This window comes from Halyomorpha halys, unplaced genomic scaffold (assembly GCF_000696795.3).
Source record: "Halyomorpha halys isolate HHAL.00 unplaced genomic scaffold, Hhal_1.1 Scaffold1128.1, whole genome shotgun sequence".
Classification (NCBI taxonomy): domain Eukaryota; kingdom Metazoa; phylum Arthropoda; class Insecta; order Hemiptera; family Pentatomidae; genus Halyomorpha; species Halyomorpha halys.
In genome coordinates this window covers 580948-598616 of record NW_027105413.1, presented here as the reverse complement: position 1 = coordinate 598616, position 17669 = coordinate 580948, and the positions used below count along the sequence as shown (strand labels likewise).

At 31.3% G+C, this 17669-nt stretch overlaps 1 protein-coding gene across 1 annotated transcript in view; it reads right to left on the bottom strand.

Annotated features, from left to right (window-relative positions):
- Positions 1 to 692: 692 nt before the first annotated feature.
- LOC106688449 (T-box transcription factor TBX20) overlaps positions 693 to 17669 on the bottom strand; it is a 123647-nt gene continuing 106670 nt past the window's right edge. The window contains exon 6 of the mRNA XM_014432917.3: positions 693 to 1124. Coding sequence (XP_014288403.1) covers positions 818 to 1124 — 307 coding nt within the window. The 3' untranslated portion in view covers positions 693 to 817. The remainder of the gene's footprint in view (positions 1125 to 17669) is intronic.

Sequence of the window (17669 nt, the reverse complement as noted above, 5' to 3'; positions counted from 1 at the left end):
ATTTAACTTGATAGAGTCGTCACAAATAACCCCAATATGCGATATATTCTAAGGAGTTCGTCACAAAATATAAAAAAATAACTCAAATGTGTCACTGTTCAAGAAAAGCAGATTCTTTAAATGTGTGATTGTGGATTGAATCAATCGCAGATTTAAATAAACAAAAGTAATTTCTGCAAATTTGATCTTTGACCAGTATTGGGCCGAAACGTTACAGTAAAATTTAACTTCTTATTCAAACCCCTCGTCGACCAATCTCTGTCACTCTATAGGAACTATATTTATCGTTCTGACATAATTTTAATTTATAAAAGTTTATTAATTATGTCGTTACAATACAGAAGTTTTCTATCAAATGTTAATATACACAATTCACAGAAGTAAATTTTTTTTAATAATAAATAAGAATTCTACAGATAAACGTATTCAAATGTTTTCATTGCCAAACAGGTAATATTTTATAAAATATATTCTATAAAAAATTAACTTATTCATACAAGATGCTCTCTGCTTTTATAAATATCCTAAAGCGGGTACATCGACTTTTGATAGAAAACTCCTTCTTAAATGGTTATCAAAACCTGATGTAATATCAGGTTCACTTGTCAATATTATATAGAAGACCTATTGCTGATATCTTCAAAATAATGATTCCAGGTTGAAGGGGTTTGAAATCGTTAGACTATTCGTAGGTAGATGTTCAGATTACTCATTTGAAGATGAATGGACCCTTTTTTTTTTTTTTGGTTTTTCTTAAAGTTGACTAAAGCAACCAATCTTCTTATCACTTGATGCTGAAACGACATCGCTAGTTGGACTAGTTCCTCGCAGGAGACACCCCCTGTACGCTGTAGGGGCTATAGCGGTGCGACGCAGAGCGCGGGGACCCTGATCCCGATGGGGGCGGCGTGAGCTGAGGTGGCCTGGGGGGCAGGAGGCCGGGGGGCCACTGGCCCCACAGCGGGAGGCGGGCCGGAACCACCAGTGGCGGCCACAACGAGCGAGCCTTCTCCAGCATCACCGCTGGAAGGAGGGAGCTGTTATTGTTCTCTGCGTCCACTTCGGAGTACAGCCGCAGCGGCCGCATGAAATGTTGTTCCATCAACATCATGTCCATTGGGTCTCTGCAACATAAAAAGATTTATCAGCAAAGGAAAATCAAACAAAGCAAACACATAAATAATCTTAACAATTAAAAAAGGTCAGTGGTATTGTAAAACTAACACAATTTGGTGTTAATATTCTAGAAGAAATTGCTTAAACTTTAGCAATTAGTAATTCTTATATAAAAAGGTTTAAAAAAAATACAAAAATAAAGTTTACCATCTACATGGAGTCCATTGGCATAATATGGCAGATTTTGTTTTTTAATGATTACCCTTTTTTCTTGTTTATAGCGAATTACTCTTAAAGTATAAAAATTTGCTCATATATCATTATAATTTACTTTATAATGCATTTATCGATATTTAATTTGAGCCTTAAAAATTGGTTCCTTTAAAATCAGAGATAACAAATGCGGATACATATATAATCTTATATCCATACATCTTATATATCAAAATTTGCGTTATTTTTATTATTTAGATTGTACTTATGCACAATCTACTAGCAACTTATCCTACCAGTAACTAGTTTAGTATTAATACTACTACTGGCAGAGAGTGATTAACTTCTTACCATCGTCTTTGTCAAATAGTTTTTTTTAAAAAACAAATAAGTCTATAATTGCTTCAGTAATAAATTACAATTTTGCTAGGTTAGTTTAGACGGAAAAGTATGAGACTTCCGTAAATAATATAAGCTGCCTGCAGAATCTCTACATTTTTCACTTCTCTTAGTTACCTCGGTATTAGCAAACATTAGTCAGTTTTATTGAAAAAAGACGAGGTATTAATATATGTTCCATTAAATAGGGATAGGCAGTTGAGCTGCTCCGCTATAAAGTTAGGGAATGTGTCATTTAATAGTGTATTTTTACAGCTTTTGATATTTCTTTATTATTTTTATTATTCTATTTTATTTTTTTATTCCTTATTTTGACCTGTGAATATATTATGAATGTACACTTTAATACCCATCATATGGATTGTGGCAGCTTGTATTAGTTTTCCTCAATTAATAAAGTTTTCTTATGATAAAAAAACAAACAAACATGAAGTGCTATTAAAATGACAATATACGATTATAATTATATTTCTAACTTATTGTCAAAATTTTCTGTTTGTTATTGCATTCGGCGTACTGATTGCAAGAATTGAATAAATGATTTGTAGATTTTCACCCTCAAAAATATTTTAATATTATTACTATATAATGTAATATAATGAATGCACTGTTTTAAACAAAATAAAAGAGCAAAATTTCTGTTACACCCGGAGGAAGTGGACTTATAAGATCAACATGCGATCGACCATTATCCAAATCCTGGCGCTACGGGAGGGACATCCTCCAAATTGGCCGGATCTCGAACAAAGAGGGAATTAGAGCAATTTGTGCAGTTTGCCGAATCCGTGACGGGCCTGGCTGTCATGCGATCGCAGCGGCTGCTAGTTAGGCAAAGCACCGGCTCGTGAAGTCTCCTCCCGCTCGTCCAGAAAATTTATAGTGACCTTTCTATTTTCTTAATTCTCTCTTGTTTAGGTTTCCCAAGTCGGCTACAACTTCCGCTGCAGTGTCCGCCGGTCACCTTAATTCACGTTTGGCTGATGCATATGCATGCCTAAGGTCCAAGTACACGGGAGAAATTCACTCGCAAGCTAATGAATTACAAAGTACGTTTCAAAAATATAATGAATAATTTAGACTGAGTGCTGTAAATTATTATGGTACTTAATAAATTAATATATTATTCAGGAATATGCATTGTTACAAATTATATGCAGATTTAAAATGACGCATCAACTAATTAGGTACCTTGAACACATTCTAACGTCCTAAAATGGAACATAATGTGGATAATGCAAATTTTCTACCTTATTAAAGAATAGCCGAATCGAGCCAGAATTATTATTCATTGTCTACAATGTTTTAACATTATAAGCTTTATATCATGAAAAAAAGGAGGTATTAAATAATAGATTGAGTATAAAAGAGATGTTATTTTATTTAGATTTTCCATAAAATTATTCAAATTTAGTTACTATGAAGAATAAACTAAAAAAAACAAAAATAAAAACAAATAACACTTGCTTGTGAAAATCAGTCATGTTTGCTCAAATATTGGACGACATCGAACATAATGCAACCTCCAATTTTTTAAATAATTTTAAAGAAAAATATGAGAAATACAGATCTCAAAAAGAAACATACTAATATAAAAAAGCATAATTTTGTATTTATTTTGGACTTGTGAACAAACTTCTAACTTAAACTCCACTTACAAGACTGAAACGATTAGAACTGTTCGATTTTTTTAATTACTTGGAAACTTTTAAAACAAAGTTCCGTGTTAGTGTTATGTGCTGAGTGAATAGTAAATAATGTGAATATTTAGATATCTCCTTGATAATGTCTTAAGGGCCAAAACATTGGACAATTATAATGAAAGTTGAGAGATAATGAAAAAATTGTGTTTTAATTTACGTTATCTACTCTCAAAGAAAAAAATTAATATATAAAATATAATATAAACTAAAAAAACAAGTTAACATTATGTGTATATTTCAGTGCAGAACTCAAAAAACAGACCCGTTAAGAATAAGTTTATCCGAGAAGCTAGAGGACTAGTATTAGACAGGAAGGGGACTACTAGATCCAAATCCCTTTATAACACATAATAAGTTGTGTATTGGAGACAGAGGGCTAATTTGCGAGGCGGCACCGAAGCTAATCCCTCAATCTGCCGCCCCTTAGCCCGGGCTTAGCCGGGACTTAGCCTTGTTTGGAGCAATTCGAAGCAGCTAAACCGTCCCCTAACTTACACACCCTCCCTTATCTATTTCACTTACCCCTCCTTACAGATCCCCTGCTCTCCCCTCTTCTCTTCTCTTAACTTTATTTCTTATCGCTTTGTTCTTAGTGTTTTCTAAATCTACCAGTAGCTTTAGTCAGAGAAAATGTCTTCAATAAAATAAATTGTCTCAACGAAAATAAGAAAAGTATTTAAAACAAATAAATTGAAATGTTACTTCTCGGGTGTATATTTTGTATGTGAGGCAACATGTTTAGATAAATTACACCGCCTTTGCCAAATATATTGGTTGAGCTTTTGAAATCTTCTTCCATAATATTTGGGTTAGACTTATATATAGACTTATATTCAGCATCCAGTTATATTCCGATTCAGTTGAAGTCGTGAAATTTTCGGTTCACACATACAGACCATATTGCAAAACTTAGTTCTCCCATGATGAGGTGGGTGAAAGTAAAAATATTTTTAAAGCGGAACAAAAATTTCCAACAATTATAAACTTCAGACTATTAACATTTTTCTGATTAAATATTTACAAAAGGTTTTTAAGACTCTTCATAGTTTATTTCCGTTGATATCAGACTTACAACAGTTTATATTAAATCAAAGTAGTACATCTTTTACATCTAATGACATATTTTGAGGAGAATAAATGCAATAGAAAAATTGATTATAACAGGATCAGAGATGATTCATTCGTTCAATCCAAATGGTATGTTTCCACTACTTTCCAAAGTTATTAAATAAAAAAGATCCTACCACGGATATTGACAAATTTAAGATATTTTTTCATTAAATTACAAATCAGATATTTTCTTTATCAGTGTGAAAACTCCATTTTGCAACTTCACTTTGGGTACCCAAAGTATAATTCCAAAGCTCTATCATATCTTTATAATATGATGTTTAAATATATTGTACCTTTATGTTTGACGTTGCAGTTTCGAATGTTTTTAAATTTACCTCATATGCCTCACTATTAATTGGACAGTGTTATTTTAAAATACAATAAGAGTATTGGGAACATTGTTAACGATTGCGGTGGGAGAGTACAAGGCTACCGCAGAGCATGTGGAGCTGGTCCCGCCCACCAACCGCTCTGTCATTATCTTCCCTCTTAACCGGCAATCAATTGACGCCTCGCAAAACACCTCTTTCTTCTCTGTCGCAAAAACTGAGCACTAATGCTCTGAGCCATTTTTCTGCCCTTTACCTTCGCGGCAAGTTGTTTCTGTCGTGGGAGCAGAAATCGTATTACAAAACATTTCCTAAATATATATTCATTTCATTTCCTTGAATTTTTGTGCATCCCATTCGTCGACAAAATTGACGTATCTGAAACGTTTTAGTTCACTATATATTTTAATATTAATCCTAATTATATTTTAACAAAAATATAGTCTATATAACAATGAATGGGAACTGTACAAAGTATAAAAGCATGATGGGAAGCATATAAACAAAAATGAAATAAATGAACGTAATACTGCGCAGATGTAATTTTAATTTTAATTTATATAGGACTAATTTTGTTCGAATTTAGATTAACCATGGTTCCGAAATAAAAAGGTCGTAACTGCAGCGGCGCCGGTTCGTATCCGGACTGGGGGGTTTGACTTTTATTTCATGGTGGCCCCATGAATAAAAACTTGACTCTACCACAATAGTTAGAAAATGGTGATTATCTGTAGATAACCTTCCTCCCTCGCGTCCGAAATCCCTTTTTCCTCCCGTATGTCAGAAATGACCAAGCAGGGCCCTGTTTCATAATAATGTACAATCTAATACTATTAATGTTGTAGGAATGGAATATGGTCCCGGTGCGGTAAAAAAAAACTCAAATAGTAGATAATTATACTATTTTATTGAGCCTAATATTATCTACTATTTATATATTTATTATATACTATTATCTTCTATTTGAGTTTTTTTTTTACCGCACCCGGACCATATTCCATTCATCTATACACACGGTCAATCAATAATCTTCCATTGTATAAGTCAGTGAAATTGTACCAAATACAAGCTACAACATTAATAGCTTGTATTTGGTACAATTTCACTGACTTATACAATTCTACCAGATAATGTTTTACTTTTAAACTCATGTAATATCACTAATAGTCGTCCCTATCATGTTTCAAAATATATTAGTGTTAGTACCTTATAGTTTATATACTTGCATTTATAGACTAATACTATTGGCTTTCATTATGAAACAGGCCCCAGGTGACAATAAAAAAAAAGGCTCCGAATTAAATTATTATTAATATTAAGTTTTTTTTTATTATTATTAATATTTGGGTTAAATGCAATGCGCTTATATATAATGTAGATTTTATAACCCATTTCGGGATTCTTGGAGTCAAAGAGATAAAAATATTTCAATAGGATGAAATATATAAAATTTCAGAATTAAATTAATTGAAGATTATTCATATTTTAAACAAATAGTACATAAGGAATTATAATTAAGAAAATAGAACCATTATTGCAAAACGACACTCTACGACCCAACGAAGTAACTTAAATAAATATGCTCAGTAACTAATCGATTTTAAATAAGATAAACCATGAAAATCCTCCATTGATGATTAATCTAATGCTTGAAGGAAGTTGAGAATGACCCGGTGCTGCGATAGTGCTTATAGTCTTTCCATTGATGAACTGCAGAGCGGAAATGAAAGAAATATATCATCTTAATGCTAGCCCCCAAGGATGAAATATAGGCGGGAGGGGGGAGTAGAAAAAGTAGAGTCAATTTTTAGAGAATTGAGAAAAAACTAGACGTGGAGAGGTTGCTAATTACACCAGTGAGTAGTTTAGCAGAAGCCTGTATAGGTGCCGCTAGGGGTAACAATTAGCCGAGGATGTGGGAGTGGCCTCATCAATTCACCGTTCTGCGCCCGCACCCCAGAGCGCAAAATGGTTTTTTCCATTTTCCATCTTTTTTCTTTTCTTTAAATTCGCTTTACCGCCTACCATCTGGGCTACAAAAACCAGCTGTTGCCACTTCTTACCCTAGCCTCAGAATGGCCATTCCTGGTTAATGGCCGAAGGACCTTCCAACTAATAGTACCCCTTCTCGAATCGGATTTCTCAATGATACCGGGAATCTACTTTCTTAAAAAAAGGCATGAAACATTTGGCGCCCATACATTTCGCATACGAGTGATATAATACGATTCTTCACATTTTCTCTCCTTATTAATTTAATTATTATTAATGTATAATTTATGTGTTTGGGTCATAGTGCAGTTGGATATATCAGACTTAGATTCTAACTGCAGTACATACATTTTAGGCGTGAAGATGCAAAAAAGTATAAATCAGAAAATAACCCTGGAAATCCAAAAATATGCATGATTCAGAATTGTATGGATAAAGGTGTTACTAACATTTAATGAAAAACTAGAATGAATTTAGTAAATTTTGACGAATTAAGTATGAGTAAGGGGTTAATTCCTAAATTAAGCCGATGATTGTTTACTAACATTTTCACATATGGATTAATCTTTAAGCATAATATCATATCATTAGTAGAGTACAACATATATCTATTTGAAATATTGATAATTAAAATGGATTTTATAATGTTTCAACAAAAAACATTGAAACAAACAAACAAAAATTCATTATAATCCTCAAAGTATTTTCGCGATTAAAATTTACTTTTGCTTCATAATATTAAAAAAAAATCTTCGACTAAGTAATTTCATACATCATATATTCTGAAGATATTTTTGCAGAAAAAGTGCGTACATTTGACGTTTTCTAGTCGAATCTCATAATTTTGAATTTCACGTTTAAGAACACTCTTCATTTCATTGACCACGTAAATTTCAATGAACTACAAATGTTTTTTCAAAGTCTTGGCAGTAGTAAATGTTGCTCATTCGATTTTCTTATGTGCTGCTCGATTTATCTAATAAAGGTTGGTTGGAGTTGTGAGAGTTTTCGATTTTCTCATAAATTATACTATAGAAGTATATGTCTATTATTTTCATCAGTTTATTAATTCCATGACTGAATTAAAAATTATTAGCTTTAAACAACAAAGAAATAAATCAGTATTCGAATCTTAATCCTGTACTCTGCTCACAAATTAGTTGCTTATGATAAACAGAACACGTGGGATATGGCATTTTACATCATGCTATTTTAGGTGAGAATTCTCTCTAAAACATGCAAGAGAATGGAGATGAAATCTGATTGGTACCTGTTATTTCTTAAGTAGCCCGAAGCCCGAGGATAATATAACAGGGGCAGGGGGTCGGCGGATTTGGCACGACGGGTCACGTGACTCTAGCTCACACCTTGAGGATGAAAGGGCCGCTCTCCGTCGAAAGGAAGGCTTCAAAATAAAAGGAAAACGAGAGAAAAAAAAAAACGTAAAAGGAGGTGAAATAAAAATCAAAAAGAAGAATAAATGACTCCGTTGGAGGCTAATGAGAGAGCGGGCAGAGGTAAATGAGAGGGTAGCTACAACAACTACACCACAACACAACAACACACCACAACGCGGGCACACACCACCACATCACAATTGACGCCGCTAAACATCATTATCGCCAGCCTAGATGAGATTACTCTTTATCAAGTAGCTCTCTAATTGCTTCCCCTCTTCCTATTCCCCCATTATCTTCTCTTGTTATGGAACTCATACGCAATAAATCATAAGTTTTGACATTTATTACGCTGCTATGCAATTAATTGGGGTTTTATACCTCAATTAGCAGCTGCCGAACTCGACACTCTCTCCAACTTCCGTTTCTAAATAGTTTCTCTTATTATATATTCTAGGCATTCTGAAGAATAATTAATTTATACTAGAATTTACTCAGTCTAAACTACAATATGTAATTATTATTTTAATAATTATTTAAACAAAATCCTTCTATGGGATTTATAGATCCATTTTGTAGGTAGGCCGAATTGTTTATATATCCATCCAAAACGGAAGGTGAGCGCAGATTTACAGAACCTTTGCCTACTATAAAACAATTCATCGCTATCATACGTATTACAGAATATGTAGCGTCAAAAAAATAAACATAGGAAAATCTAAATTGGAAAAATAATACCTTAAGAAATGGATATGAACATTAGTTTAAAAACTAAAATAATAGTAATGTACAAATCTTCTAAAAAAACTTCGTGTTATGACCAACAATCGATTGTTCAAAGCCTTATCCAGAGGGTACCATATGCCTTTGTTCGAACAAGAAACTTTTTAATTTAGAATAAAACATTATGTTAATATTAATAGAAATCCAAGAAAACATGCCTAAATCATAATGATGATATACACAGTTTTGTATTATTTTGTTTTTTTTTAAAGATACCGTCTTTAATGTTTACATCCTATCAACTTATCATAAAAAGTAATTCTGAATTTCACTTTAAAAAGTTAAAAACAACATTCTATAAAATGCATAAAAATTAAAACATAAACTTTGTTTTCAAATAGGATTCCAGCCAAAATAAATAGAGAAAAAATAAAAATATTAATTTTGATTTTTCACTAATTTTCCTTAGAAGAAGAGAGTTAAGATGTTCAATATTATTGCACTTATTATACAATAAGTAGGTATAATTAAACTACAGTTTACAACGAAAAAATTATGCAAATAGCAATATAGCAAATCCCTAACCATAAAAAGTAATGGACAGAATATGGATCTGTGCATATTTTTTTATTAATTTTTCTATTTAAATAAAATTAATTATATTTATATATTTTATGTTATTGTTTGACTATCACTAAAGTAATAGTTGTCAGAATACTATATTATTAGTTTTCATAACCTTTAAATGATATAAGGGAAAAAAAATTAATATTTAACAAACTTTCTTGGTTTAAAAATTACAGTGATTCGAGACACACATGACAAGGTGACAGAGAAGGAATCTGTATAGCAAGTAAATGCCGAAATAAAATCTTTATCGGACGTTTATTTCAGTCGCGTCGTTTTCGCTTTTTTCGATGTCATATCTCGGAACAGGATTCCGAGGATTCTTGACTCGGCTTGAGAATGTTGAAAACCCACGTGAGGTGATACTATCTCAGCAGCTGATGGGTATGAAGTGACAACGTGCTCCCAAAACCCTTCACCATAATCTAAAGAACTTATGTCAACCTCTCTGTTAAGAAGGACCTCCAAATGGCTGCGGAAAAATTCTAAGAAATTCTTCGAGAGATAAATAGCCATGGATTAAATATATTTAAAAATATTTACTTATAATTGATACTAGAAGGATAAGGGAATGTATAATAGAAAGTTCAGAAATCAATCGTATTTACTTAAACACAATGAGGATATGAAGTAGTAGATGAAGGATTTAACAGTTACAATACATGATACAAATATTTTAGTGTATGATAATACTATAAAAATGAAAGTTGGCAGGTTATTGTTTTAAGAAGCGTGGATAGCGGTGTTGATATTAGAAAGATGTTGAGATGATCTAGATAAGGGCAGGTATACGAAATTTGAATACACCTTACAAGGGAAGAAGGCCGATGTTTACAGAGTCCGGAGCGGTGGTTGTTAACACCACGGCATAGGAGCAGTGTAATTAGCTGGGCAGGTGGCTCTGTGTCGGCATGCCTTATATGTCTGCATTATATAATTTGTCGATACGCTGTCTTAATTGCATCTGTTCTCTCCTATAAAGGCGAAAGCGGCTGACAACGCGACTCCAAATACGTCAGCAACCTGGATTCGAAAATATGGATCAGCGTATGGAACATACAGGGGGTATAAAATAACTGAGAAGATGTGAATTGGAATAAATTGGTTCTTTGATTCACTCGAAAGGATCAAACTGGTGAATTTTCAATTCAGAAGTTTCAAAAAATTGGAGGGGAATATTTCGTTTTGTTAAGGTCTACTTCTTGTCCAAGGTTGTTTGGTTTTCATTTTAATGAATTTAAAAAAATATATACTTTTGATTCATTTTGATACAATATAATAAAGAAGAAATAAGGGACAGGTAAAATGTAAGTGCCCATGAGTTAGTATTAAAGCATGAACAGAACTTTTTGGTAGATAAATGTAAACTTAAATCATTTAGAGTTTCTGTTTTACTTTTCGACGTCCTGCCCCACATTTGGACAAACAACTGACATGGAAACTGCTCGTCAATTCCGAAAATTAAAACATTTACTAGACAAACGGTATACGGCCTATCTGAGGATAGGAGTTGAGTTTTGGGACTCCATTAAACTATCGAATTCCTTCCGAATCCAATCCGTACAGTCCATTATTCTTCGTAAAATCCTTAATATCACAAATCAAGTCATCCAGCAGAACCTCAATGTTCCATATATTGCCGACATGGCCAAAACCAGATACCAATCCTTCCATGAAAAACTTCCCAACCATCCAAACCCATTTGTTTCTAATGGCTTCTCCTTCATCCCGTAACAATCCTTTTAGGCGTCTGAAAAGAAGATGGCCTCGAGATCCTCTACTCTAGAAATTTTGTTGGAGTTCTATTAATGGGTTGATTCTCCACATATTGGTTTCAAGTTATTTTATCACTAACGGCAAAATAACTTGTATATATTTTTAAACAGTTGTAAATAACAATAAATAAATTATTAAAAAACTATAACTGTTGAACGATTGAAGAACTTAAATGTGGATTGAAACTTAAAGAAAGTATTTATAACATTAATTTCTGTAGTAGTTTAGTTTTTGTTTTCTTTTGAAAAAAAGAATATGAAGGCTTACATACTCGTAGGAGAATTATATACAAAGCCTATAAAATTCATTAAATATCATTTTTCTGAGCCTTCTGTAGAATGAAAAATACTAAACAGCTCCTACAAAATAAATTTTGAGTTTTAAAATAATAAACTCTGTTAGCGGATAAACTTTTTCTAATTTCTATGCTGTGAAAGATTTAAGTCATAGTTTTATGTTTTGGTTTTAAAATTGCTGAGGATATGAAAACAAAAATGATGTTTTCCGAACTTAAATGGTTTAGAAAGTATTTAATGACTTTATTGTTAAAAAATAAAGAGTTAGTATGGATCAGTAAAAAAAAATTTTAGTATCAAATCAGACTTTTTTTACCAATGGGCTAAGCTTCCTGAAGGAGTAAGTAATAAGCAAATAAAATGTAAATTTCTAAAAACAAACAAACGACATTATACGGGTTTTGATGATTAAGTGTCAGTGTCGAAAATGAAAAGACCATAAATAACAATATTGCTTGAAAATTTAATTTCGTGTTAGTTGTAGTCGTTACTACAACCCGTTGGTTGTTATGAGAAATTTAATTCTTGAAACGATTTTTTCCTTTACGTTGGTTCGATTTTACTCAACTTTTACACGCAAATCGTAAAAACCTATGAAAAATATTATGCGATTATTGGGGATTTACGGTAAAGTATATTTATCAATATATTCGATCAGTGATTTTAAAATACTTATAACAAATGAATTAACGAAAAATTGTGCGTTGAGAAGGGTAGAAAGGATCCTTTACAATGTTATGAGGTTCGCGTTGGAAGGCCCCTTATCTTCAAACATAAAACTGCCCCGATCATTTCCTCGACATAGGCCCGGAAATCAGCTATAAGTCAAAAGCGTATACAGCTGGAACTCCTAATGAAGAACCCCGCTGAGCAAATGAACTACATATCCATAATTCATTTTTCATTCCACAGTTGGCAGTCTGCGAGTGAGAATGAGGAGAGCTAAATATTCAGCCTCATTTGTCAAAGGGTTCCTTCCTCACGAAGCACAGGGCCCATCTTGATACAGTCGAGTCTTCATTCCGTATTTCATCAATTCATTCCCATTCCCTTTCCTCGGGCTAATGAAGTTTTCGTGAGAATGGAAAATGAACGAGATTGAGGAGAGAAAAAAAAAAGAAAAAGAAAACTCCCTTGCGGCTAATTAACACATTTATAAAAGTCTAATCTTTGATCGATATCAAAGGTTTTGTGCACGATCGGGTCACCACTGATCACTCGATAATAATTTTTATTAAAAAAAAAAGTAAACAATTACAACTTGGGAACTTTTATTATAGTACAATCAATTATGTAATTTTATAAATAATACATTTAAATAATAACATATTCGGATATCATAGCTATCATCAACTATCATAGATATCATCAATTATCAAAAAATAACTTTTAGTTGATTTTACCGATGTAACATATTATGTTATATATTTTGAACATATTATGATTGAATAAAAATAAGAACTATTTATTATATTCACATATTACACACATACACACATACACACACAGAATCGTAAAAACAAATCTAGATCCAAGTAAAGTATGAAAGCAAATAATAAAAGTTACACAAAATATATTTTATTCTTTTACATAAAAACTGTTTCGACAAATGATATTTTTTTAAAAAAAAAGAACGATCATTATTAAATTATTAAAATTTTGTAAAAAAAAAAATAAAATAGTACCGGAACTCCCAGCCTGCTGGAGGTCTGTGGAGAATTCCCTAAAATTCCAAATTTTTCTTGAACAATTTCGGAAAACTGACTTCTCTAAATAGCATTTATAAGCAATTTAAAATGTGATAGATAACCTTGGGTAAGATTTTTTTTTCAGGTTTATTCATTAATAAAACAACTATATTGTGACGAAGATTCAAGCCTTTTGTTCTAATAGTCATGTCCTACAATGAAATTAAAAGTGTTTTTTTTTTCAGTAACGTAGCTTGAAATTTTTTTGTATCTAAGCATTCTACGAAACTGTAACAACCACGAAAACTAACTCGAACAAAGTTAAGGTAATACAACAGTATAAATAGGTAAGAGTGAAAAGGCCAAAGGTGTGTTCTTTGTTTTTTCATACCCTAACCAAACATTTTCATACTTTCTAGGAGGTAATCAATCTGTTTATACATGTTTTGCCTTTTATATTATTATTTCTAATGTTGTTAGTTGTGTCTTTTGTATTCATGAGATCGAAATAATACGAATTTAAATTTTATACTCCTATTTATTTTTTTTCCTATTATAATATTTTTTTGAAGTGATTTTTCTTTTTTAGATTTTATTTAATTTTTTTTTCTTGAAATTTCGCCACAATATAGTTGTTTTATTACTAACTGTACCTCCAAAATATATACATCATTAACAGTCAGGAAAAAGTTATCAAAATATATATGAGATAAAAAATTGAGTTGCGATTTGGCAATGGTAAGTGCCGATAAAGGGTTATTTTACCAATAAATGTATTTAAAATTCGAATTTGTTGTTTGAAAAATACAGTAGTTTTATGTGTGTGTTAACATAAATTAAAACGAAGTTCCATTGGATTCGACATTTCTTTTAGAAAGCAGGTTAGTCCCAAGGATTAACATTTGTAAAAGTAAGCATTTATAGTAAACGTTATAAGCTCAAACTTAATGATTGACTAAATGAGATTATGAAGAAGGTTTAATTTATTGGTACCTATTACAAATATTGAGCAAGTTAAATCGTCGCTATTTAAAGCTCCATCAACAGAGGTATGAAGAAGCGATGAGAGACCGACTACACACAAATCATCAAGCGAGAGGCAGTTAAAGGGTATCAAGGAGTTTATATCGTCCACGGCAGAATCCCCAGACACCTCTCACACAGGGGAAAAAAAAAGTGGAGAAAAAACGAACACACCTTCTTTCATCGTTGTTCCCCGGCGGTCGTGACATCTAATAAAGTTTAAAACCAGACGATGAAAAAGTTTCTTTTATTTTTTAAGACAATTTTGTGTCCATTCTGAATTCTTGGCTAATCGGGTTCATTAAACCCTATTCTCTGGTGAAATACTGCTCAATATTTTGCACCTTTGCTTATCCATAAAGAAAAAAAATATATATTAAAAAATGTTCTGTCGTAATTTTTATCCTTAGGTTGATAGAACATGATAAACGGTTTAACTTGGTCATTTAGAATCCAAGGCAATATCTAAACTGATCATAAATTAACATCTCATTTTAATAATTATACATCTTAATTGATCGATGAGTAGTCTAATTCCCTTTCCTGTAATCTAAATGTAATTATCCCTACTTGAGGATAATCCTTAAATTCTTTTACGTCGATCTATTATTTATGCCATATTTTATTAATTTTTTTTCTCGATAATAATTGACTAAATCGTTATACTTAGTGTTGTTTTTTTCTACTGTTTCTCATTAATTATATTTTTCAATTTACATGAATGAGCCTTCAAATAATGCAGGATTTCTATTTTTAAATAAAACAGACCAATCACACAAAATTAAGATAAATGTTAATGAAAATGATAAAATAAGGTTCTTTTTTTTTACGGATTACGAAGAAAAAATAATAAGCAGTTTTTACTTTTAGGCTTGACTAGATATATTTCTAAGTATATGATACATTTATTTACAACCTCGCAATTTATCTTACGAATAATCGACGAAACCATAAAATTTAATTCTTACTCCATTTAGATGATTTAATTGCTATTGTTTTCAATTATAAAGGGTCTTAAAAGTGAGATCTGCAGAAATTTTTGAATCAGAAACGTAAATAAAATTTATAAGGTAAAATTGATATAAAAATTATATATATTTATTAAATTTCAAGACGCAGTATACAACATTCTAGTGCCTAACTCTAAAGCTCATAATACAACAATCTAGCATAAAGTGCCCCTCAGATCGTTTAATACTGACAATAAACAGATAATAACGTCAGCAAAACAGTTCGATAACAATATATTCATATGGTTTCAGTATATCGTCAGACAAACAGTTCTGAAGATATGATTAGTTAAACTGAATCCGACGCAGTTAGTTATTCATTATTTCAAGTCAGGTCATGGAGTCAACGTTACCATCGTCCTGAAAATCACCCGTTCAAATTTAACAGAATGAACAAAAATAAAAAACATCACTTTAAAAGAATAACTTAACATAAAACTCTATTTCTCAATCAAGTATTTATTTACATACAGCTGAACTAAATTAAATTATATAATCAAGATTATGAATCATGAATGATGATAACTAGATTTAAAAGTAAAATAAGTCAGATACAGAATAGAAGTACCACAGCATTGGAATTTCACCTTATCCGAAAGCCCATTCATTCTAATTATTTCATTTATTTTAAGAAATCATATGTGTGTATATATATAAGTAATGTTAACTAACTTTTATATTAGACGGTAGGAAAAAAAATGAGAGAGAGAGATATGGTTAACTCCCATGTAGAGTTTTTTTTTTACATGGGTGTGTAGAGTTTTTTTTGTTTTTACATAAATGTTTTCTTATAATTCAAGGCAATAGACCACTAACGGTCGATGAGAAATACAAGATACGCTTTTAGATAAAAGTGGTTTTCAACAACGAATTTACTTTGTTTTTCTTTCAAGTCGGGTACCTGATAAAAACAAGTTTTAATTTTCTTTTTATTTAAAAAATCCTTAAATCCTCACACTTTTTTATTAGGTAGTTTTTAAATAAAACTCGCTTCGATCTCAGCAAGAAAACACCAACCGTTGATATTAGAGAAGTCCGGCATAAGCAGGTTTTATTAACATGCGGTAGAATATTTTACGATGGCAATAAACTTAGAAGCACAATCATAATTAAAAATGAAGAGAAACTCAGTGCCTTGAGGACACTTTTATCACCGTTTATTGTGCGACTACAGACAACATAGTTAAAATAATATAATATAAATATTATATTACGAATTGGCCTCATGCTGTCTTCCTAAATTGAAAAATGATGTACTTAGTAAATTTATTATATAAATTATAATAATTATTTCACAAAAGTATTAGTTACGCCTGCATTAGTTTCGCCAGGATAGTGAAATTATCTACATTGATTCGCTGCTACAAAATATGCTTGATTAAAGTTATTATCTAGGCCGAAGCACTGCTTTCCTTTTCAAGCAATTCAACTGAGATAGATAAAAAACACGTTTCTTCTAAAAGAGATCTATCTCAGGAATCTAACACGTCTTGAACATTAGCAATCTCAGACATTCACCAGTGGGAAAAAATTATAATTAATTATGAAACGTATATTAGACTGTTTTTTAAAAACGTATTTATTGTTTAATATTATATATCTAAGGCGGTAAAATAGTATATGTCCCAATTTCTATAAGTTCTTTTATCGCCCTCTATCATTATCAATCAATAATACAGCGACTGGCCATAAAATAGTAGGATTGATTTTATGATATCTTAGTTAACAGACATTTGCATTATAATGTGACATTCAAAGATCAATTAAAAGTATTTAAAAAGAAACCTATCGTTAGCATTACAATCAAACATGAAATTCCTTGGTTATTTGTGTCTAAGGGATCAAATTCTGAATTATTTTCTTCTTGTCATGAGAAAATCTTCATCATCTGCTTCTTTTCACTTTTTTAGTTAATTATTTAGCGAAATTTTGGGCATTTGTCCAAACTTTACTAAAGTCTAATCTTAAGTTCAAGGGAATTGTTTTGATTTTTAAAAATCATAATTTATTCTTCCTTGTAAATTTTCATACACTTATCTCTCTCTGTATTTGGACTATTGCACATTTATTTATTTGAGAAACATCGCCCAATAATTATATATGGAAGTGAAAAATAATAAGGGTTTTGCTTGAAAAGAAGAAAATAATACTTTAAAAATATTTTTACGGGGAGTAAAAGTATTTATCTGAAAAGTAATGAATATGACTTCCATTTGACTAAATCTTTCCAATAATTTATCTTTTAATTCAACTATTAATCTATTCGT